This window comes from Grammomys surdaster, unplaced genomic scaffold (genome assembly GCF_004785775.1).
Source record: "Grammomys surdaster isolate TR1022 unplaced genomic scaffold, NIH_TR_1.0 217, whole genome shotgun sequence".
NCBI classification, from domain to species: domain Eukaryota; kingdom Metazoa; phylum Chordata; class Mammalia; order Rodentia; family Muridae; genus Grammomys; species Grammomys surdaster.
Window position 1 is genome coordinate 1,740,306 of NW_021604662.1, and position 26,831 is coordinate 1,767,136.

At 35.3% G+C, this 26,831-nt stretch overlaps 1 protein-coding gene across 4 annotated transcripts in view; it reads right to left on the reverse strand.

Annotated features, from left to right (window-relative positions):
* The window catches only part of Rps6ka3 (ribosomal protein S6 kinase A3), a 109,648-nt gene that overhangs the window by 67,256 nt on the left and 15,561 nt on the right, over nucleotides 1–26,831 (reverse strand). Inside the window, exons 1-4 of one of the 4 annotated variants that reach the window (XM_028772676.1) lie at nucleotides 20,123–20,216; nucleotides 19,108–19,144; nucleotides 14,170–14,206; nucleotides 13,097–13,153 (exon numbers count right to left, since the gene is read on the reverse strand). In XM_028772676.1, the coding sequence (XP_028628509.1) occupies nucleotides 13,097–13,153; nucleotides 14,170–14,172 (60 nt within the window). In that variant the 5' untranslated portion in view covers nucleotides 14,173–14,206; nucleotides 19,108–19,144; nucleotides 20,123–20,216. Of the gene's footprint in view, nucleotides 1–13,096; nucleotides 13,154–14,169; nucleotides 14,210–19,107; nucleotides 19,145–20,122; nucleotides 20,217–26,831 lie in introns of those variants that run through there. The other 3 variants (XM_028772678.1, XM_028772677.1, XM_028772675.1) reach the window with 3 other exon arrangements.

Consider the following 26,831-nt stretch of genomic DNA (forward strand, 5'->3'; position numbering starts at 1 on the left):
TATTAGGATTTTTGAATTTGTAGTCATACATTAAATTGTCATGCTGTTTTCTTTTCTGTGCCAATTTTTGTTTTCATGGCTATAATTTTATAAAACAAATCAGATGCTAACAAGAAATCTTTTGGGTCTTCATTGTGATTTTTGCTCATTTTACTAATGATTTAAATTATTTCCAAGACTATTAGTATACTTTTCTATTCATTTATGAATAATATACTTTAGATATTCCTTTAAAACTATATATTTCAGAACAAATTAACATAGTGTTATACTTAGTATTATTTTTGAGCATACCCAGAAATACAAAGACTAGTATGGTAAACTCTGTCGATTATGGAAGTTTAACATTTCTCCCGTTTTTTGTTTGGTTTATTTAAAAAAAAAATACAGGGTCTCATGTAGCCAAAAGGGCCTCAAGTTCATGATATAGATGATGATGGGCTTGAACTTCTGATTCTCTTTCCTTCACCTCCAGAATCCTGGGATTGCAGGTCTGTGCTATCACAATGGGGTTTATGTGGTATGAATGGAGCCTAGGGCTTCCTGTATCCTAGGCAAGTGTTCTACTAACTGAGCTACCTCTCCAGGCCAGCTTTAACAATTTTCAACTCAGGACCTTGCTTTATATGTTCATTATTTTGAAACAGATCCCAGTTTCTTTGGTGTCTGTGGATATGGCCTGTTTTGCTTTCCTAGTGTTATATATTTGACCCCTTATTACCCACTTTCTATTTCACTGACTTTGAGAAAAAAAAAAGAATTTATATAATTCCCCCCTGTGCTTCTGATTTGTTTACTAGTTTTCATTGTTAAGTGAATATGAGGTTGCTTTATTTCAATTCTCTTGCTTGTTGAAGCAGTTCTCTTGCCAATATAGCTATAACAATAATAATAACAATAATAATAACAACAATATTTAAGATAGTACTGTATCCCACACACCACCATTTATATGGAATTATCTCAGATAATTCTTAAGACTTAACTCATGTTTAGGTACTATTATCTGCAGTACAGATAAAGGGATTAAGGCTTAGAGGGAACATTAAATAACTGCTACTCAAGTCTATACAGTTTGAATATGGAAGTGATGGGATTTTAGTGGCAGCATAATAAAGCAATTCAATGGAGGATGAAGTGTAAGTGAACAACCAGTTCAGTGGGTCACAGTCTTCCTAATACTGCAACTCTTTAATACAGTTCCTCATGTTGAGGTGACCCTTAAACATAAAACAGTTTTTGCTACTACTTCATAACCATAATTTTGCTACTAGTATGAGTTATAATATAAATATCTGATATGCAGGAGATCTGATATTTGACCTCTGTGAAAGGGCTGTTCAACCCCGCAAAGGAGTTTCGACCATAGGTTGAGGACCACTGAACTAGTGGATGATTTAGGATAAAAAAAAGGAAGTTGCTAAACTTTCTGATAAAACTGTAAAGGAAGAAAGCTCAGAAGAGGGTCCAAGGCAAAACCACAAACACAGTCAAACCCAATTATCAACCATCTTCATGATCTTGTAGCAGATGAATCCTTTTGAAAAACAAAACAATTTCTGTGACTAAGGATGCTTCAGTTGGTGGGGTATTTTTTTAGCATATATGAAGCCCTGCGGTTAATCATCAGCCAAGCATAAACTAATTATTTGGGGCACACGCCTATAACTGCAGTACTTCTGGAGGTGGAGGCAGGAGGGTCAGATGTTCAAGGAAATTTAAGGCCAGCCTGGGATACATGAAACTCTACCTTAAAACACACACACACTCCAAAACAAACAAACAAAAAACACAACCAAATTGTATGCTAATAATGTAAAATCATCACATCCTTAATTAATTTCTTTAGGATACATTTTTTGGAGAGTAATCCAAGTTTTTAGACACTGAAGGATTTGGTAGCTAAAGTACCTCAAAGCACAAGAGTTTTAGTGCACATCTATCAATAACTGTACTATAAGGTGCTAAAGGTCTAAGGTGTTAAATGAAAACGACAGAATACAAGACCTACAAAAAAAACAGTTGACTTGAACTAAATGGTAGTGACTCCTGGAGTGCTGGGAGCACTTGCTTTAAAGGCCTTGTCTCAATGGAAAGAAAGCACAATACGTTATATTCTGCTTGTCCTTCCCATGGGGCAGAAGAGCAAGGAGGCAGCATCAGTGTCCCAGGTAAGAGCCTATCACCCCTTTTTGACTACATAGCTTTTTCTGTATACTCTTAAGGCCCAAGTAATGCCTGTAGGAAATAGTTAGCTTAAAATAATCATTTAGATAAAGGGGCCATAGTTTTTCAGTCAACCATTCATACTTGAGTATCACTAAGTCAGTCACTTTCCAGTCAACCAAAGGGAGTGGATTTTGTGATGAATACACTAGAGCAGAAAGGTCACTATATGTGGAACAGAGACTGAAGGTGGGGCTGTCTGGAGACTGCCCCACCTGGGATCTATTCCATGTGCAGTCACCAAACCCAGAGGCTGTTGTAGATATCAGGAAGTACATGCTGACAGGAGCCTGATATAGCTATCTCCTTAGAGGTCTGCCGGAGCCTGACATATTCAGAGGCAGATGCTCACAGCTAACCATTGAACTGATCATGGGGTTCCCAATGGAGGAGTTAGAGAGAAGACTGAAGGAACTGAAAGGGTTTGTGGCCCCATGGGGAGAGCAACAGTACCAACCAACCAGAGATCTCAGGGTCTAAACAGCTAGCTTGGGAACACACATGAAGGGACCAATGGTTCCAACTGTATATGTAGTGGAGGATAGCCTTGTTGGACATAAGTGGGAGAGGAGGTCCTTGGTCCAGTGAAGGCTGGATGCTCCAGTGTTGGGGAATTTGAGGGGGGAGGGAGGTGGGAGTAGATAGGTGGGGGCACACCTTCATACAAGCAGGAGGAGTGGGATGGGATGGAGGTTTCTGGGGGGCAGGGAATGAGAAAAGGAGATATCATCTGAAATGTAAATAAATAAAATAGCCAATAAAAAAGAAAGGTCACTTTAAATCAGAGGAGGCAGTATACCAGAGGCAAACCATACCAGTGGCATGCTGGGATAAAAGGAAAAGGAGTCTGGTTGTGTTTTAAGCTCTGGTGAAGAGATGTTTTAAGGAGTGGAGAAAAGGGACTCTAGGAAGTTAGAAAAGATCTCTGAAAGAATGCCAAAACCAGCAAAAGGAAGGCTATAAGCTTTCAAAGTTTACCCAGTGTACACACATCCTATTTAATGCTACCAGACCGTGCTAATCATAATCCTAGTTATCTCAGAAGCATTTTCCCTAAGTGGCATTTAGATCAACTGGAGTATTTGCCCTCAAGTTTTGAGTCCTGAACTACACTCCTCAGTCAATGAGTTAGGATGACAGACAATAATCGATGGAATTAGTATCAGTTATTGTGCCACACCAAGTATTTTCTTGCCACTGAGCACTGTTTTGAGTAGCTCCCTGCCTATTATCTATTCCGATCAAGATTCTTTCTGTAGTTTATTTTGTGCTTTAAGCATGACTGCTAATGGTATGCTGAACTCATGGTTATGAGTGTTATTTGGGATGCTCCAATTCAAATTTTAAGGTAACTTGAAGGAGCCTAAATAAACAAGTGAAATTCCTTTACAACGATCATGCTTAGCATTGCAGCCCCTTATTTATTTATTTATTTATTTATTTATTTATTTGACACAGGGTTTCTCTGTATAGTCCTGGCTGTCCTGGAACTCACTCTGTAGACCAGGCTGGCCTCAAACTCAGAAATCCGCCTGCCTCTGCCTCCCAAGTGCTGGGATTAAAGGCGTGCGCCACCACTGCTTGGAGCATTGCAGCCTCATTAATTACTGAACAAGCAGGAGCTAAAATAATGGTGAAAGTGGAAGAGAGAAGAAACTGCTGTTAACTGCTCATACCCCAGTGTGACTTCTGGAGACCGGAAAAGAAGATTGTATTAGGGCCTATGTCCTCCATAAAGGAACCTGAAATGTACAAGCTCCTGGGTTCAATCCTCACCATAGCAAAAAAAAAAAAAAAAAGGCTTCAGAGTATTTTCAAATGCCTAATAAATGAGGTATTTTGGGGATAGGTATGATTAAACATAAAATTCACGTATGTTTCATATCCACCTTATATAAATAGTCAGAAGTTAATTTTATCCAGTATTTTCCTTAACCTTCATTTTTACTACAATCTGTCATATTGGTCCAGGTGTGTAATTTTTTTAATAGTACTATATCCATACTTTAAAGAGTTCTAGATTTTGGAGCACTTTGAACATGGTAATTTTTACTAGTTTTCTTTGCTTCTTAATAATCTTATAAATAATTAAAATATAAAAGCTGACCCAGGAGGTAGTAGCCTATGCCTTTAATCCCAGAACTCAGGAGGCAGAAGCAGATGTATCTCTAAGAGTTCTAGACCTGCCTGGTCTACAGAGTGAGTTCCAGGACAGCGAAGGCTGCACAGAGAAACCTTGTCTCAGGGAAATACAGTGGTGTATGACTTTGGTCCCAGCTACTCATTTAGAAGGCTAAATCTGGAGAAAGGCTTGAGTCCAGGAGTTTGACGAGTTTGACGCTGTTAGCAGAAAATATAATTCTGTGTCTTATTTTCTTATTCATAAATGAATGAATGGCAGATCCAATGAAGGGCCAAAGGATCAAATTAAAGGGGAAGTGAACTAATTTCACAGTTTTGCCTAGGGCCAGGCCTACTTTAAACCAAATAACAAAATAACTAAGGAAACACTGGCTACAGTGCTAGTTCCTTAGGAACACATTTTATCTCTGGCAAACAACATGAGAAAACAGGAGCAGCCTCTAGAAGGAACAATACAGGAAATAAACTTCTTAGGCTCTGATTTTGTGCTAGGCATTTACTTCTCTCCTTTAATTCTCAGTCCTCAGAAGGACCTCTGCATAGTATTACGAGAGCTGTTAAGAGAATCAATTCCCCACTAAACAAAAAAATGTTTTAGATTACTCTTTGATAGCTATCTTGAAGTTAAGACTTGCTAATTCTTCAGCATAGATCATGAAGACCATGGAATTCTCTGGCCAGCTGAGAAATGTCAGAGAAGTCTGAAGTCTAGGAGGCTGTCTTACTTTGGGGTACTATAGGGGATGTTCTATCTTCTGCTATTAAGGTAATTTCTCTTCTAAGTCTCATAGGAATGAAAGATAAAAATAACCCACTCGAATTAGCAGAGAAGACAAAAGATACTGGCTGGAGTAAGTTATGAGATAAATTAATTATGCATAAATATGAAATTGATAAGCCAACATATCTGGGGAAGAAAATGCTATCAGGTGATCCTCTGGTGTTGAGAGATTTAAATTAGGCAACTTTTCTTAAAGAACTTTAGATGAATAAAAAGGTAAAAATCAACTCTTTAGGAAGATTAATAGCATTAAAACTTAGAGAAGACAGAAGAGAATCTAAGACATGAGTGGGAGGAATAGGAAAAACACCAAATGAAAGAAAGGAATTAATGGGAAGTGAAAAGAAGAAAAACCCAGGCAGGAAAAAAAATGGTTTATCACAAATAGAATGATGTGCTTAAGATGCATACTGGGAGTAACTCTGCATACTAGGAAGGTCTGAGTAGATATTTATTCTTCATAGTCAGGAAAACGTAGGCTCTTCTTTATGACCATCATCTTCAGCGAATGGGTTTGACCATCTCACAGCTCATCTTCCCTCCCTCATCTTCTGTTTATACAATTTTCCCATGAAAAACATTTCACCCCAACATTGATGTTTACTTCTCAAAATCCTGCACCTAATCTTTAACATTCATTTTATATATTCTACAATTTACAATTTTAAAATCTGATTACATGCTACAGCTACTTAAAAATGTTTGCTTAAATTTTTTATTAAAGTCGAAAGGGTCAAAAACAGCTGCCAGGCTTAACCCTTTCAGCTCTTTTCATCATTCCCTCTGATATTGTTGACAGTCTTACTCTTTAACTCAAGCTGGCCTAGTACTCAATATGTAGCTCACATTTGCCTTGAACTTGTAGCAACCTTCCTGCTTTACTGTTAGGATCAATGGCATGAGTCACCATGTTTGACTTTCCTGACCTGTCAACTAATGCAATTTCTGATATCATTAGACATCCTATTTTATAACTTAGCAATCATAACATTTAAGTATTGTGACTATGTAGAAACTGTTAATTTCCTACCTGCATTTTCTTTCTTAAGCTTACATTATGGTGGCTTTGTTTTAAAACTTGCTTTCCTTAAATCTATTTCAAGCTCTTTTTGCTCTGTAACAGTTTCTCAAGTGAATTTTCAACACTTAGATCTTTTGGAGAATTCACCGCTTTTATACTGTTGGTGGCTTCCCTATCCTTTCTATGGGCAGCATTTCTGGAGCTATGTGTCTCAGTCTGGATTTGGTATTCTTTAAGCTTACTGAGTAAACTAGTCTTCTGAAGATTCCTTTATTCATTATGACGAGAAGGGCTTTCTTCAGCGAGACTGTAGTACTGGGTCCTTTGTGTTCCAAGTACCATGTATCTTTCTCCTTTTTTTTCTTTATCAACAACTCTCTAGAACCTTTCTCCAATAGGTAATGTCTGGAAATATAATGGCTGAAGATTGTTTTCACTATGCATTTTAAATCATTGTTCTTTCTCTTCTATGATGTAATAGCATTCTTATATCCAATCCTTTATATTTTTAAAAATCTCTTTTAAAAGTTCTTAAAAGTAGGGCATGGTGGTAGATACCTATAATCCCAGTTATTTGTGAGGCTGGCCAAACCAAACCAAACCAAACCAAACCAAACCAAACCACAAAACACCCAACTAAACCAAACCAACCAAACAAACAAAAATGGGGACAGGGGCAGCTAACTTTATTCCTGCTGTTTTGTTATTTCATAAAAATGGCTATTTTAAGACCAGGCCTTTTTGGTCTTTCTCCTACTAACAGTTTTTTCTGGTGGGATGTTTTTAATCCAGAGACTCACCCTTATTTGGGGGGAAAATGGTGGCATCATTTTTTACCTAATATAAGAACAAGAGGAACATTATACAAGTATGAAAGATAAATAAGGCAATTAAAAAGTATCCCACTGTTATAGCTAGCATTCTGATTTCAGAGCTTAAAATATGAAAAATTCATTTCTAATGGTGTTTCCTTTCTACTTTTCCTTCCTCCCTTTCCTCTGTCTCTCTTTTTTAGATTTTTTTTTGTTACCATAAGGGTAGGGTATTACGCACCAAGAGTTTCAGCTACTCAGGAGGCTGAGGTAGGAGAACTGCATGAACACAGGAGTTCAAAGTTAGCCTATACATCTCTATATCAAAAAGAGGTACTAAATAGCATGGGAATTTTGGACCTTGTCAGTTGGCATGGTTTCTTGCAGACTGCCATATTTTTAGCCCTATGTCACAACTCCACTTCCCATAGTACATGGAACACCTCTTCTTGACCTCTTTTGAGCTTTCAGGGCTATAAACAAGGCTTGCTTCATGTTGAAGTATTCTGTAACTTCCTATTGTTAGGCTTCTATCAACCTTTTAATGTATGTCTTGTGATTCAAGTTATGAAAGTCTTCTGATTAAAAGAAACAAGTTTCAGTTTCTTATTTTCTTAATTGTTTTGGGTGACACTTTCTCCCAGGAGTGGACCAAGGCAGCATTGTTTTTTTTTTTTTTTTTTTAAACTACAGGTTTCTCCTAAACTCTTTTGAATCTTTAACAAGGTAGCAGTGTACTTGACACCTAACAGACATGAAGACATGAAGAACTCAGCTCATCAATGACTCGAGTGGGTTAGATACAGACTATGCTGCTGTAAGTAGAAGACCCCAAAATGCAATGACTCAAGTAAAGGAAGTGCCTATGCCATTTCTCAGAGAGCAGTTTACAGGTAGAAGGGGTAGTTTAGGGTGAAGAGCTATCATTACAATACTATGTCATTAAGAGGCTCAGGTTTCTTCTTCCTCATTTTTCTTCATCATCTATATTGTCCTGGTGAAAGCTGGTTTATCATAACTCTGGATTGCAGACCATGGTAAGAGGACTAATCAACCTACAAAAACATGTACCAGTTAACGATCTTCACACATATATTATCTCTCAGTTCCAGTGAACTAGGAATTTGAACCAGCTACTATGTGAACTTGGAAGCCGACCCTTGCCTAATCAAATTTCAGATGAGACTATCTAGAGCCAGCATCCTGACTGCAGTCTATGAGAGTCTCTGAAACTCAAATGTTAAGCTGTGTTCAGATCACTGGCCTGTAGAAACTGTAAGGTAATAAATGTGTACAGTTTTAATAGGTGATTAATATAGCATTTTAACTATCATCATGTAAATTATTATTAGCTGACAAAAAGAAAACTTTTAATTGTATTTTAAAGGTAAGTACAATTTTAAAGTATAAGGCTAATATAAATTTTTGTAATCTTTTCTAATTTATTTATTTTGAATATATGTGTGAGGTATATGCATGTGAGTGAGCGCATACATGTAAATGTGCATGCTCATGGATGTGCATGTGAAAGCAAAGGATTGACAATGCATGCCTTCCTTTATTACCTCCTACTTTTGTTTCCAAGGCAGGCTTTCTTACTGTTTCAGCTAGAAAGATGGGCCAGCAACCTCCTAACCAAGAATCCAGCTGCCTTTGCAGTCTCCCAGTGCTAAGGTTACTGGCTCATGGTACCATGTACCTGGATCTGATGTGAGTCCCAGGGGTCCAAACTCAGGCCTTTATGCTAACAGAGCAAACATTTTACCAATAGGGCCACTTCATCAGTTGGGTAGGCTTTTGGATTTAATTACATTACGGAAATACTAAGCTTGTACCTGGTAACTGAACCTAATTCCATATTTTCTAGGATGTTCATCTGCACTGCTGGTAATTCCATAGTTCTAAGTTTTTCCAGCCTGTCTCTATAATGCAGTTCCTAGATGGGAGGGCTAAGGGTGTGACAGGTAAAAGTACAAGCTGTATGACATCATATACTTTCATTGTAGACTACAAATAGAAACTTTGGAGGTTTTCCTTTTAAAAGAATTGTTACGCTGGGCAGTGGTGGTGCATGCCTTTAATCCCAGCACTTGGGAGGCAGATGCTGGTGGATTTCTGAGTTCAAGGCCAGCCTGGACTACAGAGTGAGTTCCAGGACAGCCAGGGCTACACAGAGAAATCCTGTCTCGAAAAAACAAAACAAAACAAAAAAAAGAATTGTTACACAACAAAAAAGTTTCAACGTTAATATTTACTGATATTTTTATGTTTACGTGTCAATATACATTATAGATGATGATGTTGAATACCTCAAATGGTTTGAGAGGAGTAGGAATTTACACAAAATATAAAGATAGCACTAGGGTTTATGTGTGGTTTCTGCACAGCTAAAACTTAATCCACAAATACAATGAATTAAGAAATACTAGACAAAAATTGAGTTCTATAAAACAATGGATAAGCCATATTTGGTCACTCTTCATGCAGTTTACACTTTAGTAGGGAATATAGACAAATAAATGACTGAAGGAATCCATTGTTGTGCTTGCATAAGGAGGTGCATAGACAAGACAAAGGAAAACGTGTACTTAACTCAAGAAGGAGGTCAGAGTGCTAGTTATGTTGGGAAGATGTGGTAGCTAAAATGATACCTAAAGTTGAACCTTGGAGATGGTTGAAAATTAAATGGAGGCCAGGTAGTGGTAGCACATGCTATTAATTCCAGTACTCAGGAGTCAGAGGTAGGCAGATTTCTGAGTTCAAGGCCAGCCTAGTCTACAAAGTGAGTTCCAGGACAACCAGGGCTACACAGAGAAACCCTGTCTCAAAAAACAAAAACAAAAAGGAAGAAAAAGAATGAAATGGAAGGGTGGGTGGTTAAGACCAACAGGAGAAAAGATACCTGTGAAAGTGCTGAAAAGAGAAGCTGACATACTGGACTGAGTGGACTCTGAGTAGAGGATAGAGTACAGAGACGAGGTGGAGGAAGTGTGGAAAGGCCTTACAGGACACCATAGGTCATACTGCAGAATTTAGCCCTTATTTAAAGGAAGTAAAAAAAACTATTCTGAAATAAACTCATTCTTCCATAATTCATAATGATTTGTTTGATTTCTTAAAAATTAACTTTTGTAAAATGTTAAAAAGCCAACAGAAACATGTAACTAGGCAAGTATGATGATGCATCCTATAATTCCATCATATGAGAGGCATAGGCAAAAAGATCAGGAATTCAAGGGCATTTTTAGCTATATACAGAGACCAAGGCCAGCCTGGGCTACATTTAACCCTGTCTCAAAACCACTTCTCTATTAAAGCAGAAGAGAAAAGCATACATATACATTATCAGTAACTGGATATAAGACAGCAAAAACAAAAGACATTTACAATAACAAAAATTAAAATGAGGTGTGGTAGTGTAGTCTTATAATCTTAGTACTTGGCTGAGGCCTCGGCAAAAGAATTAACAATTTGAGGCCATCCTAGGCTACATAGGAAATTCCAGACTAGCATCAGAGGGGAAAAAGCCCAAAATAATAAAAAGAACTATAAAATATACATAAATTATCTTACCTTAGTAAAAGTGTATAAAAACTGTATGTAAAAAGCCATAAAGCTTGAAAAAAATATACATAAGAATACTGGAATAAGTGAATATGTCTAGATGTGAATACTCAGTACTACTAAAATAATTTTATCATGTTAGCCTATAAATTTGGCACAATTATTATTTAAAAGTCCTAATACATTCTTCAGGGGTCACCAACAAACTGAGTATAAGATTATTGGAAACTTAAGTGCATAAGACTAATTTTTAAAAAGAAATACTGAATAAAACAGTTCCTAAACCAATGGCGAGCATTCTGATGTGGGAATTTGAGGGAGACACAGACAGCAGGAACAGCATGTGATGGCTGACAATGATAATGGAATGGTGTGTCTACATGACAATGTTTAGGACTCCTGGAATACCAGAAGCTGGAATAGGCAAGGAAGGATCCTACCCTTGAGCTGCCAGGGACGCATAGTCTTGTGGGAACTCTGACATCAGACTTTTGACTTCCCAAAATGAGAGAATTAATTTCTACTGTTTTAAGCCTTACCGTTTGTACTGGTTTGCTACAGCAACCCTGGAAAACTTGTATGGTGTGTAAAAGAAAATTAAGCCAGGCGCTGGTGGAGCACGCCTTTAATCCCAGCACTTGGGAGGCAGAGGCAGGCGGATTTCTGAGTTCGAGGCCAGCCTGGTCTACAGAGTGAGTTCCAGGACAGCCAAAAAAAAAAAAAAAAAAAAAAAAAAAAAAAAAAAAAAAAAAAAATTATTTTGTTTTTTTTTTTTTTTTTTTTTTTCAGAGCTGAGGACCGAACCCAGGGCCTTGCGCTTGCTAGGCAAGCGCTCTACCACTGAGCTAAATCCCCAACCCCAAAAAAGAAAATTAAAATACTCTAAAAGTGGTATTTTAAATGAGTGGGTAAAGAATGAATTTTATTTATTGAATAAATAGAAATTAGGGCAACAGGTTTATCTATTTGGTAAGTAAAGTCAAATGCAAACATCATACCACAAATTAAAATACCAAGTGGATGAAATTTAAATGCAAAAACAGGAAAATACAAAACAAACCACCAATACAAGAAAAGTCAAAAGATTACAAGGTCAAAATATAACCTTTTGTTTTAATAACGGGGATAGGTATTCTACCCTGAAATCCAGAAGCCAAGTGTGCTAATTTAAAAATAAAAATTTATGTGCAGATTTAATGCAAAGCATAAAATCAATGTTTAAAAAACTGTATAAAATATTTAGGAGACTGATAGTAAATGTGAGGTTATTGTCCAGAATATAGTCAGAAAATGTACAAACCAAAAAGTAAATGAATCCCCCGAAAGAAGATCATATTAAACATAAAACATGAAGGCCAACAATATATGGGTACTTAATGTCACAATCAAGGGAGATGTAAACTGAAGTGAGGAAGTACTGACTATTTAGAGTGGCTCATAAGACTGTTTTCTCATAACACTCCAGTGTGGGGCAGGAAGTGGTCAAATAGGCACTAGCATATGGGGAAACTTTAAACAATAGTTTTGGAAGGCAGTTAGTAATGGCTATTGAAATTTAAGCTCGAGGGGTGGGGCAGGAGAGGGTGGGTAGGTGGTGGAGCACCCTCACAGAGGCAAAGGAGAAGGAGAAGAGGGAGGCTTGTGGAGGAGTAACCAGAAAGTGGGATATCATTTGAGATGTAAACGAATGGAATGATTAATAACAAAATAAAATTTAAATGTTCACATTTTCTAGCTCAATGTAACCTTTTACGTAGTCTACTGAAATATAAGTTCATAAAAATTAGTGGAAATGATATTAAATATTAAGATACACAAAGAATAGACTAGCATGAAACCATTGTAAAAAGCTGCAACCATTTAAAAAAGAGATACATTTATGTATGTTATGAAAAGATGCTCAAGACATGTCAATGAGAAAAATCACATTGTACAATTACTGTCATATGTATAGAATAATAACATTACAGTTGAGTTGCTGATAATGGATAGCTATCCGGGGTGGAGGGCCTGAGAACAACTTACGAATTCATTTATACATATTTAATGAGTACTTAATGTGTGCCAAGTTCTAGGTGCTGGATATTCAATACTGAACAATTTAAAAAGGGAGAAAGGGTCAATATCCACTTTCTGTGTTAAACATTTCTTTAAAGTATGACTTAAATATGTACATGCACACAAATGAGTACGTCCATATACACATACTCACCTCCAAACCCACATCCCCACACACATGCACAGAAGTAGAGTGTATGTAACCCAGGCTGGCCTGGAACTTATTTTAATCCAGGCTGGTATCAAATATGTGCTTCTATTTGTCTCAGTTTTCCGAGTGCTGGGATTACAGGCCTGTGTTACCAAATCCAGCTTTGTCATTCTTCTAAAACCAATCTTAAACAGTTTTTAAGAAAGGTCCCTAGCATATTTTGGTAAAATTAATGTGAATTCCTTATATTGTAAAATGATTGTTTTGCTTAGTTTACAATTAAGAATAATTTTATAGTATCTGATTTGTCTCTGTCCTTTGTGACACAATAGTTTACTTACAGTTTGTGGATTAATCTCCTCCTCTCCCATAGGTTCATCCATAATTTGCTGTCCATTCTGTGAAAAGCACAGCAAGTAGAAAGTTACCAAGAGATTTTATATCAGAATTATATGAAGACAGAGCAAAAGAAAATAAAACAACAAAACTATCACCCCATCATCTAGAATATCTCCACCCCTACAGGGCTTCAGCGAAGTAGAACCACCGTCTAAGAATGCAGGTACAACTTTGCAACAAGTTTTGTTTCAAGAGTTCACAGGTGATTTAATTATTTGAAATACCCGAGCATTTTTCCATGGAACTAATAAATAGTTATTGCCTTTCCAGGTGAGCTCTTATGCTTCATAGGTAAGTGCATTACAAATGGTCTTAGTGAGGCCTCACCAAACATCATTTATAATACTTGGTACAGCAAAACACATTCGAAACTCCAATTCCATTAATAATTAATCAGGAAACTGATTAATTATTGTAGAGAAAGCTAAGCTCAATCTCTACATCAAAATAAGTTCCAGATGGACTAAACATTCAAATGTCAAAAAAGGTAAGCATTAGAATCTGGGTGAGTACTAGCTACAAGCTAAGAGTAAAATCAAAAGAAAAAAGTGACATTTGCATCTATAAGTTATTCTGTCAGACACAAAGGATAACAAAAGACATACTGATTACAAAAAACTAAAGCAACATGACAAAGAGTTGGTATCCTTGATACATAAAGATCTTTGTTTTACAAACCTGTAAGAAAAAACGATGAACCTCAACAGAAATGAGCAATAAGGGAAAAAAAGAATTCAGCCTTAGTGCCACTCATAGAAATGCATTTAACCCAAGATACCTTTGCCTTCCAAATCAGTAATAGCTTACAAAAAGACTGAAAATAACACTCAGTGGGCATAGGGAAAAGCAATCTGGGTTTACTGGTGGAGAAAGTATAAATCAGCATAATCTTTCAGGAAGACAATTTGAGTCTGTATTAAAAACAAACATCACACATAAAATGTTAAGGTTTCCCATTCATTCTACTTCTGTTAAAATAGACAAGTATACAAAGATGTATATACAAGATGCTCACCATAATTTTTTTCCAAAAAGAACTCCAAATTGGAAACCTAAATTCCTAACAATAGAGAACTAGTTAAATATAGTTTGATGCATCCATATAATGGAATACTATGTGGTCATTAACATGATGATAAAGATGTAAATTTATTGACATGGAAAGACAGTCACATATAATAAGTGAAAAAGCAGTTTACAAAACAATATGGATTATAACAAACCCATTTTAAACAAATATATACATCAAAACATGTATATATTTGCATGGGAAAACACTCTGAAAAAATATACATTAAAATGTTAACAGTGGCTATCTCTGAATGGCAGAATTTCAGATGTCTTCAACTTTTGCTTATTTGAACTTTGTAATGTATCTATAGTATTTATAATAAATATATATTATCTGTGTAATTGAAAAATAAAACCAGTAGGGAGTGATGACCCATGCCTATAGTTCCAGAACCTGGGATCTTGAGGGACGAGGTCTGTAAATTTGAGGCCAGCCTGAGCTATATAGCAAGCCCATGTCTCAAAGAAAAAAAAATAAACTTAAAACAATAGAATCCAGGAATATAAAGGGTCTTCTTTTATTCCCTCAGTGAACAAAGGCCCTCTAACTCGTTGTTGATTCAACAAACACACCAGGATCTAAGGTAGCAATTTTTAGAGCATTATAAACTGGAAAGCAATAAAAGGCAGTCCCCAATAGCACATAAGGCAGATTCTATGAATGTGAATTCCTGTCTATCTATGATCAAGGTACTGACCTGGAGATAAATGTAAACATGTTTTTCATCCTAAAAGGTCTACTAACTAAAACAAAGGGCACCTACATTCCTTGGTTATAGGTTGTCTATACAATTACACAAAGGGTAAAGTTGGTGCCAGAATGCAGGAAAATGGAAGGGGTTGCATGTAAATAAAATCTTAATTTCCTGAGTCACTTTCAGAAGCTAAAATATCTACAATTCTGTGGTAAGGGCATCTATCTCCAAGATACGTCTTTCTTCTAAAAGATATAACTTTTATTTAACTGACTACTGATTGTTTTTAATCCAATCCAGGGACTCTGAGAAAGCCTTAAACTAGTTCTTAAGAACACTGAGTTAGAGTCAAGTATGTAGATTCAAATTCCTATTCTCATACTACTAATGGTGAAGCCTTGGACAAGGTTTATTTTCTGTGCGTGGAAAGTGACAATTTAGAGGGTATTATTTAGAGGTTTATGAAGATGAAAGATAAAGTACATGAAAACCTAAGCTGAGTATTTGGCACTTTATAAACATCCAGTATTTGTTATTTTTATTATGTCTAGATGTAATGATATCATCTATGGCAGGCCAATCTGCTACCTTTCATGTATTTGCTCTTAGTGAATGCCATCATCTAGTCACTGTTTGACCTTTCTCTATTACTTGGATTTTAGAACTCTTGGTCTAATTGGAGGCACACATATTTTCCATGGGATAGAATTTCAGACAACCCAGCTCCTTGTAAGCTTCGATGCATACAAAATCCATCACAACTTTGAAATTACTTTTAAAACAAACTGGAACAACAGGGACAGTACTGAACTTGAAACTTGTAAAGACCTGGCACTAACAAGTCTTAAGATTTGGAGACACTGGAGTTATACTGTGCCTATCATTTTCTCTGTTCAAATGGGGATTATTTGTCCTGTCTACTAAAAAGGCTATTATTCCACTCACAATTTAGATCATTCTTAAGAAAGCACTTTGTTAACTAACCCCAGAATATAAAGTACTATCAAGACAAAATAGCTTTATAAGGATAAAATGATACAACATAAAGTTCTTTTGATAATCATAAGAGATCTCAAAAGTCTTTGCTTCAACTGCATTTAATTAACTTAAATTCCTTATACCCTGTTTTTACCTATGTTCAAATTCTATCAGGACAAGCATAAAGGCTCATCAGGCAGCCCACTATTAGACTGTCTTGGAAAAATACTGATAGACATAATTCGTCATTGTACAGTAATTTTTCTTCAGTCATGAATTTGAATTAAGATTACTAATAAATGAAGATTAATCTGCCTTTAGAATACCTTCAAAGTCATAGGAAATAAATCTACATCCATGCTCATAAAGTGCCCAAGTCTTATCTTTTTCCAGATAACTCAAGTTTCTTCAAATATTTAAGACAGAGGAGACTTGAGATCCCATTTTCTGAGCATATCCTTGATTCATCTTAAAGAGTAGTATATTAAGACATATGTAATATCGTAATTCTGGTTTTTAAAATGCAGAAATAAGGGCATATCACCTCCCTTGTGCTAGATAATAAACTTTCATTGATGCTGTCCACATTTGCCATATTTTAGGTATGCCTCAACATATTGTTGATTCATGATAAGTTTCTGCTTACTCAGTCCTTGTTTTTTTAAAGCTTTATTTTATTTTTAGTTATCTGCATGTCTGTGGGTGGGTGTGTGAAGGTGTATGCAGGTGCCAGTGAAGGCTATATGTGTTGCATCTCCTGGATTTATAGACAGTTGTGAGCCACCTAACATAGGTGCTGGGAACTGAATGTGGGTCTGCAAGAAAAACTCCTCAAACTATTGATCTAGTTCTCTAGTCTCATCATTTATTTCAACTGGTTTTGGTGGTAGCTGGGGGATTATATATGCCACAGTGTGTGTATGAGGGTCAGAGGCAACCTGAAGGAGTTGGGTTCTCTTTAACCATGTGAATCCCAGAGATTAAACTAAGGTCATCAAGCTTCCCAGCAGCTACTTTTACTTCCATGTAGTGCTCACCCCCATTTTTTACTTACACTACAACTTTTGTGCCAACAGCATACCTTTTCATCTTGAACCTGTTATTACTTATGCCCACAGAAAAAGCCTTATATTCTGATTAATCCATTTCCACCTATAATCTATTGCTACAGTTTCATAGGACGGAATAAAAAAAGCCTGCAAACTACTTCACTATTTTCAACTTCATGTCACTCACAATTTTGATGATGTATTATCTTCTCTGAGCTATTTAGCTAATTAACACTGAAAATAAACATTTTAAGAAATGATTGAAGTGAAACATTATCTCAATGGTATCCTATTGTTTTGTGTTGGGGAATAATCCACTTCTTTCTGAATTTAGGAAAAATTTAATCTTGATCTTCATTCTTAGAGAAGGAAAATATGAAAAGCATTATTATCCTATATACCAACTTTACAAACCTGCTTTTCTAGTAAAAAAGAAAACATTTGTTTCAATGAACCTGGTATTTGTTCAACAAAACAAGAATTCAAACATTATTAGAAATGAATGATACTTTTGCAGTTAAGAAGTTTATTTCCCCTTTGAAAACTGGTCCTTGGTTATCACTTGAGACTAGGATAAACAGATGATCAGTATGACTTAATGCTGTACTTTCTATAGTTCCTAAAGGTGGAGATCTACTAAACAAGAAAATACAGTTCTATAATTTTAAGACAAATACAAAGGTGTGCACTGAAGGTAGTCAATACCACTTTTAAACCCTAGCCAGTGCACACACTGGTTCAGTTAACTGAGCTTTGGGTAAGTTAATTAAAAATGTAAGCTTCAGTGTGTCCACTTGTAAGATGTATATAATGTCCATCTCACAGGATATTGTAATTAGAAGGATCCATCACAGGATAGTAAATGTTACATTTTCTTCTTTGCTTCAAATGATTGGGAAATGTTTCCATTTCTGCAGATAACTTCTAAAGATGTTATACCGTGAAGAACAGGAGAGATGTCTCTGTCACTACTCACAGCAGTCAATTTCCTGCCAAGTAGGATAGAAGAAATCATTCATATGTGTGCTGTTTTTCTGTACAATGTGGCTGAAGAGTAAGTATGAAAAATAGTTTTAAAGTGAGACAAATGTATTTATCCTCTCTCATCCTACCAAAATGCCTGCTAGCCAAAAAATAAAATAAACTATTGAGCTTGGCAGACTGTACATATGCAAATATGATATGAAATACTGGAAAAGGTTAGGAAATGCTAATTGGGCTTTACTTTTTTACTTTGAAATGTGTAAAAAGTCACAAATTGGAATAACCCATAATACGGGGCTGATCAGAACAAATTAGATACTTGCTTCAGTTTCAGCACAAGTTGTTTTCAAAATAACTTTCTATGTTATATCAGGGATCACTAAAGATCACCTTTGAGGTACGATGTCAGGCAAGCCAGACAGTAATTCTAAACTGAGGGTTCCAATACCTCTCCAGTACTCTCAACTATTTTAAAGAAGATGCTGACATGTTTATTAATTAAAAATATTTCATTCTTAGCAACCTAGTTATACAGATTATTTTGCTGTAATGGAATGTTACATCATATATTCCCAGCGTGTTGTCTCATATCTCTGGAAAAATACAAGGTAAATTTTTAAAAAATTCCTGACTTTCTAACAGGAGATCATCTGGAAGAAGTGTATTAAGACTAAGAAGTGATCTGTGACAAATGAAATTTGACCTTTACCTTTGTAGGCCATACCGACTATTTAGACTCTATTCCCTAGAAATGAAATGAACATAAGAACACTGGGAGAAAAGAGTTACTCATCGAGAATAAGTCTGAAGAAACAGGAAAGGAAGAAGAAAAGGGCTTGAAGCCATAATATACTAATATGGAGAGCCAAGTTGCAGGAAGGAGCAAGGACCACACTTAAAAAAAAAAAAAACCCAAACCCAAAACCCCCTGACATTTCCACAAGAATATCTGCCTTCCAAACTCCCTGAACTCAGCAGTAGTTTTCCTGTTGAGAGTGTATGTAGCAGAAGTTTTGTCATAAAGGTGCTGTGCATGAGGTAGTAGAAATCTCTTTCCAACTTTGGTCAAGATACCATTGTATTGTTCAGAATCCAAAGAAGCTTCTATGCAATCACATTGAAACAATAAGAAACAAGCATTTTATATTCTTAATAAGGAATGTATATAATCCTTACCAATGTGACAGGATTAAGAATCAGCTCCTCATTTATCCTAAGGAAATATCAGAGATGTGCATAAAGACTTATGTACAGTGATATTCATTATACTTTAAAATAGAAAACAATCTAAATGACCAACAGGGGACTGGTTAAATAAATCACAATACATCTACTCATATGTAGGAACACTAAGCAATGGTTAAAATCAGGGCCTAAAAAAAGTGATGGAAAATATGCCTGCAATATATTACATTTAAAGGATATAAAACTGTAAGTATGATCCCAATTCTGTACCCTCCCTCCAAACATGGGAGCATGTAACTAGCAAAATATAGAACCTCATCAGCAGTTACCTGGGCCATAGGATTTTCCTCTTGGTACTGTCTTTTCAAAATTATATGCATTTATTATGTATTTTTAAAGAGAAAAAACAATAAATGTAATTAGAAAAATCGGTTTATCTTCTAGTTACAGTGCTCTTCTGCCTGCTTTATTAGCTATCTTGCTACCAAAAACTTGCTAGTACTCAGGACTGTTCTATTTTCTAGACTAGGTAGGTATGACCTTTGGCTGTATCTACACTTTTAAGTTTATGAGGGCCCTTTCTTAAGTTTTTTATTTAGTTGTTCTTTTTTCCTTGGTCCTGTTGTTGTGGCCTCAGAAAATAAAGTTTATGCCTAGATCCACCTCATGTTTTTTGAAGTGTACCCCCAAGGGAAATTCTGTTTATGATACAAGTTATGTTGGGAATAAAGAAATGAAAACACAGCAGCCAAAATTAGGTCTGTATTGTGAATAGCAAGTATCAGAACACACACTGCAGAAAACAAAATCCATGCCACAAAGGACAAACTTGAGTAAATGAAAAAAAAGAAAGAAAGAAAGAAAGAAAGAAAGAAAGAAAGAAAAGATTTAAAAACTATGGAAGACAGACAGAAATAATCTATGAATAACAAATGTTCCTAAGAAAAAACAGAGCAGATTAATTAATCAAAAGTATAAGAAAACTTTCCAGTTCTGAAAAAAATACCTGAGACTGCAGACTGAGAAGGTTCAACAGAGATCATCAACACCAAGACATGTCCTGGCAAATGTTTTTAAATGTCAAGGATAAAGATATAATCCTATAAGCATACAAGCAGAAAAATAGGTTATTTCAAAGGTACTAAAATCAAATTGACCTCAGATTTCTCCTCAAAATAAAATGCCAGAAGATGAAGAAGTAATGACCTCTAGAGAGTAAAAGGAAACAGTTAAGGTCTAAGGCTTTCATACTTCACCCTAGTTCTTCAATCTCAAATGTTGTATAAAATTATTCTTATATCTGCAACATCTTATAAAATGTCACCATCCTGGAAGCATTTTTTAAAAATAAACTGTTCAAAGGCACACTCTAGAAGATCACCAGGAAAATAAAGAGCTCAAGAATATGAGAAGTAACATGTATAGACACCAAGTTAATATCCAGAAATAATTGACTAATATAATCCCACTAAAGGAGAATGTGGATAAAATGAATATATTATTGCTATAAATACATGAACAATATAAAAGAAAAAATATTTTATAGAGTTAAGATCTGCAACCTTGGAATAAGTTAACATGGACTCAAAAAATAGCAGGAGAAAAAATTAATTCTCCATCCTTCCCAAAAGTATATTTAACAACCATTATGTTTAGTTCGCATCTAAAAAGTTTTTGAATTTTAAAAACCACACAATAATAAAATAGGTATTTATTACAGTCCAAATCACTAAAGAAAGTACTATGTGGCAGATAATACACGGTAGTCCTTTATGCTGGCATCATAACTGAAACCTAAGTATATGAGATAAGTATAATAGTATTTCACAGCTGAGGAAAAAAAGCTTGGCAAATAAATTAATGAATGGCAGAAACAGGACTAAAACACGGGCCTTTTCAGCTCAATAGTCTTTCTTCTACCTTTCACAATTTTCTCAAAAACATTCCATATGGAAGAAGAAAAAAATCTCAAAGAAATAACACAAAATGACAACAACCGTTTTAAAGGTGATGTAAAACACTTCAAGTGTCCAATTAAAACAACATGACTAAGTATTTGATGCTATTGGAGTCTTTTTATTTGAACTGCTAGAGGCAAAATCCAGGACCTCACACAGGCTATGCAAATATTCTACCACTAGGCCATATCTGTAGACTTCTTACTTTTTATTTGGAGACAGGGTCTCACTAAGTAGCCAAGCCTGGACTTGAACCCATTCTACAGCTTAGGCAAGCTTTGTAACATGCAAGCCTCTTTGGCCTCAGCCTCCTATGTGGCTGGGCTTACAGGTTTGAACCATCAATCAATCCCAGACCCAGGATTATTTTCAAGTGTGATAATGGCATGACAGCAAGTATTTTATTTTTTTAAGAAATACGATGCAAATATTTACATTGGAGTTGACTTATCTAGGATTAGCTTCAAAATAATTCACTAGAGATGTGATTAGGAAGTGTGTAAAGTAGTCTGTGGGCGGTAATCAAATAATAAAATAGCATGTCATGAGTTGGTCAGTTTTGAGGCTATATTCTTAGAAAATTGTTTAACCATGCTACTTACAGTGTACTCTGTGTGAACTGCTTTCCACAAAAACTTTTAGTAGCCTTACATTTTGTAAGAAGGAAAATAACATTATTTACTGTCAAAGAAAATAGGTAAGTATAGAAAACCATATAGAAAAAGAATGCATGCAACTAACTTTTTGCAGTTCCAGGAACTAAACCCAGGCCATCATGCGTGTTAGGCAAGTGTTCTAATACTGAACTATATTATATCATCTCCAAACTCTTCTTTGTACAATTAATACACACTTTTTAAAATAAAAATGGAAGCAGGTGTTTGAAACATTAATACTAAACGTAAAATTTAAGATGAAGAACTTTGAAGGTGATCACAAAGGTCTTTTGGACTAAAGATCCCAGTACTAAATGTATACTAGTGAGGGTGGTATCATTTACTGAGCTCTTGCCCACTAGGCAAATGCTACTAAGTATTATTATCTCTGATACTTCTAAAAATTCCTAGAGACGTTATCAACAATTTACAAATAGAAAAAAATAAGCCAAGATGGACTTGCCAATATTTTTAAGTATAGTCTCAGCAAAATGCCTGGCACATAGTACATGCTCAATAACAGATGAGAATATCCAATATCACGTCAAAGGATAACAGTAGGGCCCACATTTACACTCAAATCTAAACCTAACCCTTCTGTTCTTTAATCACACAAAATATGTTACTAATACCCCATTATTAAAAGCAAGAGTGCAGATGTATAATTCCTTCTGTGTATGTTTCTTTATTTTTCAGGTCTTAAATAATTAGCATGTGCTATTTTTTAAACACAAAAATAATCAAATAGTAAATCTGTAAATGTACTGAACATTCAGTCACAGACTAAACAAACCACAACACAAAAGCAGATGTATTACGACTATAACATGAAATAAATGGGAACAGGGGAGTTATGAAAACTTTAACATATGAGTATCAACTAACATAAAAATAAAATAAGGACAATACTGTGTTGTAAGTTATACTAGGATTGGTAAATACTACATTTTAGCATAAGACAATTTAAAAAGATTAAGGATTCTTTTAAACATTTATGAAAAAGTTATTAAAATTGTGTTCTAAGCCATAAAGCAAATATACACATTTTCAATATTTTCATTTGTAGTTATGTGTATATAGGTATGTGTATATGAACTGGAGTGTAAGTCGATTGTGAGCATGCTAACAATGGGTTCTAGGAACTGAACTTGGGTCCTCTGGCCATATCTAGCCTCTAAAACTATTTTTGTAAAGATATACTTATTTTGTGTGTGTGTGTGTGTGTGTGTATGCACATACCACAGCATATGTATGGAGGTCAAAGGACAAACGATGGGAATTCAATTTTTCCTTATGCCACATTAGATCCAGAGATCATACTAGGTTTGTTAGGCTTGGCCCATCTCAAGGGCCCTAACCCTAAAATTACTAAAAGCAGGAATCACATATTGTTCCCTGGTTATGATAAATTACACTAGGAAAAACCCTATAGCAATCAACCAGAAACTAATGTTCTTTGAAATAACCATTGGGTTAAGAAAATAAGTAGTAGCAACTATCACATACTCCCTAGCTTTTAAATTATAGTGCTAGCCAATGTTACATATTCTATAATTTATTTCCAAATCATCAGGTACATTATGTATAGTAGAGATGAAGGAAGGTTGAGAATGAGAGTATTTTAAGATCATAACTATATTTGGTAAATAAAATAACCGAATCAAAGTTAAAATGCAAAGGGCCCACTAAACAAACTTAGGCAGAAATGCTATTGTTATATATCTGTTAGAATTGATATCGGGTATGCTTATTTATCTCTTTGCATAATATAAAATTTTATAATAAATTTGAGAAAACCAGAGTTTTCTAACACAACATGTTCTGAAAATAATCACTTTGTAAGCACATTATTCTAATAGGGTATGGTTCATTTTCCTATCATTTAATTGGCTGAAGATATTTCAAATCATATTATTTCCTAAGAAGAGTTTCTATAATCTATTCTCAATAGGGTCATAAAAAAAAGATAACGTAAAACTAGACAAGGCAAGGAATCAAAAGTAAACATGATTTGCTGTCAAATTCATTTCTAAAAACTAGAGTGATCTTGGAAAAATCACATCACTTGGTGGAGTACTTATCTACAGTCCTCAGAGTTCTATGGAACTTTGGCCAGTTTAGATTTGAGAGTCTCCCATAGACTGCAGGGAAGCCCCTAAGGCTGAGAGTTCCCTCAGCTTGAAAATGTTATAATCCTTTGATTTTAAAAATTAAGCTTTGGATTAAGATTATTTAAGCTTTTGTAAGTTTTTTCTCACTTGAGGAAGTTAGCAATTCTGTGCTTAACAGCTATTTTACATTTCTTCTTGTTGCTATTTTGTATTTCTAACTGTGATTCTTTTATCTGTACCCAGAATAGTTTATCTGTATCTATCAGTGATGCATTTGCTCCCTAGTGTAAAGAAAGATAATTCTGAACAATGCATGGAATAGATGTTGTCACCTAAAAGAAAAATAACAAAAATACGATTTTCTTTATAGATGAAGGACTCTTAAATTTTTTTAAATCATTTCCACAATCCAATCTTACAGTATTTTACTAGTAAAGAAATTGGCAGAGTGCTAACTTTTTAATATCTCCTACAAAGATTCCTAACTCTAGTGCTGTCTCCCAAGGCCTATTTCTTTTTAAGAAACAGTATGTTTCCAATGATCAGAATTAATTTTCTGTTAACATAAAGTAGGTAGAGTGTTTGCATAGCACTCGTGAAGCCCTGCATTCAATTTCTAGTAACACAAACACAACATAAAATAAAATTATTTGAACTCCCTCCACACAGAAACAAAATCAGATTTTCAGAATCTCCATGGCTTAGGTTTTTTTTTTTTTTAATCAAGCACCTTGGATGGCTCCTATGATTGCACAACTCTGGGAAATCAGTGTAGTAAAGGAGTATGGGTAAAGATGTTTCAACACCTGGCTTGCCCTTTATTACACGTGTCTTTAGATAAGTAATTGATTAATGGCTTCCCAATCCAGGCTCAAATATTCAATTCACCAGTAGCTGTCGGTAGTAAATGCAGGATACTCAACCATATGGGGTATTCAGTCAACTTTAGCTTCTCTTTTTCCTGTTAGGGGAAATATTGTCATACAAAGAGCATTTAGAATTCCCTGTCCTTAGTCTCCTCCCATTTTCAGAGTTAAAATTCCAAAATTAGTGTATTTTTTTGTTTGGGTTAACTAATTCAGAGATCTCTAGAGCAAGCATGATGATTTGTTTAGTCAGTTTCCAGAGGCTCAAGAAGCCTTCATATCCAAATGAGAAATACCATCAATCTTTCTTCAAAGGTCAAACCTTATTTTGTTGTGATTGTGGTGAAACCACCTGAACCTGTATTTTCACATTTATTTTATGATCATTAGTTTTGTTTGTTCTAAATATTTTCATAGAATCAGTTTATTTTGTAGTTTTATCCAAAAAGTGCTAGCTAGTCCCCTTTCCAGTTTTTTTTCAAACAATGAATTTAAATTCCTTTTTAAAAAGTGACCTGTTTTCCTTTTTAGATTTCAGGTAAGATGTTGAAGGCCAGAGGTCTTCCTCAGTATTTTAGTTTTTTAGTACCTTTTTTCTTTTAAATTGACAGGTGCTGCATTTGTATCTGCTATTTAGAGTTCACACTTGAAAAGCTATTCTGGATTCTCTGCTTTGTCACACTGATCACTATGTTTACTCCTTTGCAATACCACAGTATTTGATTACTGAAGGTATATAGAAAATCTTAAAAATCAGATGATTACTTTCACTTTGTTTTCTCTCTTCTTTTGTTTTCCATCTTTCTTCCTTCCTCCCTTTTTCTTATTTGAGACAGTCTCACTATGTAGACCAAGCTGGTCTTAAACTCAGAGACCGACTTGCCTCTGCCTCTCCAGTGCTGAGATTAAAGGCATCTGCCACCATGCCGGGACATTCCACTTTTATTTAAATGATTTAGTTCTTTTAACTAGCTATTTAATTTATAAGATAAACTTATGCTAAGATTTAGTTGAACTGGGAGAAATTAACATCTCTACTATGTTGAGTCTTCCAATCTGTGACCACTTTAAACACTATTAGGAACTATTTTCAGCACAAATACTACATGTAAGTGATAATGTAACTTACAGTTTCTATGAATTTGTTACGCATACACACATTTATATACAAAATTTAGTATAGACTAACCTTGTATTTTCACAACCTTGTTGGAATAATTTATTTTGAATGTTTGGTAGATTTCCCAAGAGTTTCACCTGAGAATAATATGTGCCTACAAACAGGGGCAGTCTTATTTCTTCCCATTTTTTAAAAAATCTATAATTGCGTGTGAGTATATAGATATATGGTGTGAGTGTGTGGGGGCTAACCATGGACAACATAACAGAGTTCAGAGGACAATTCTGGCAGTAGTTTTCTCCATCTTGTGTTTGAGGTAAGGTTTCTTTTGCTGTTTCTGGCATGCTGAGTATGTTAGGCTAGCTGGCCAATGAGCTTGTCTGTCTCCACCTCCCACTTTGGCATATGAATTCTAGGACTACAGGCATGGGCCTGGGGGCTCAAACTCGACAGTGAGGCTTTCACAGCAAATGCTTTTTACCTGCAGAGCTAGCTCAGTAGCCCTTACTTCTCCCTGTAAAGCTTACCTCCTTTGTCTATTATGCTGGCAAAATCTAAGACTATGCTAAACAGTCATTGTGAGAATGAACATCTCTGCCATATCCCTGGAATGTAAAGACAAAGCACGGATTTTTGTTTATTTTTGTAATTACAACATGTCAATTATGGGGCTTTCTTATTCTTTATCAAACTGAAAATGTTCCTTTCCTCAGTTTGCTGAGTTTTCATCCTAAAATGTTTAATTTAGTGTTTGTATTTCTATATCAAAATGTGATTTTTCTTTAATTATTAAAGTGTTTGGCTATCATCGATTCAAACTTTTCAGTACTGAAGCGCTTCTATTTCTGGAATCATACCCAGTTGGTTATTGTACTTGAGTCTTTATTGCTGAGCTTGAGGCTAATTTTTTGTTGAGGATTCTGAATCTATGTTGTTATGGAACATTGGTCTGGAATTTTTGTATTGCCTTTTAGTCTTAGTATCTAACAAGTCTCATATGAAAT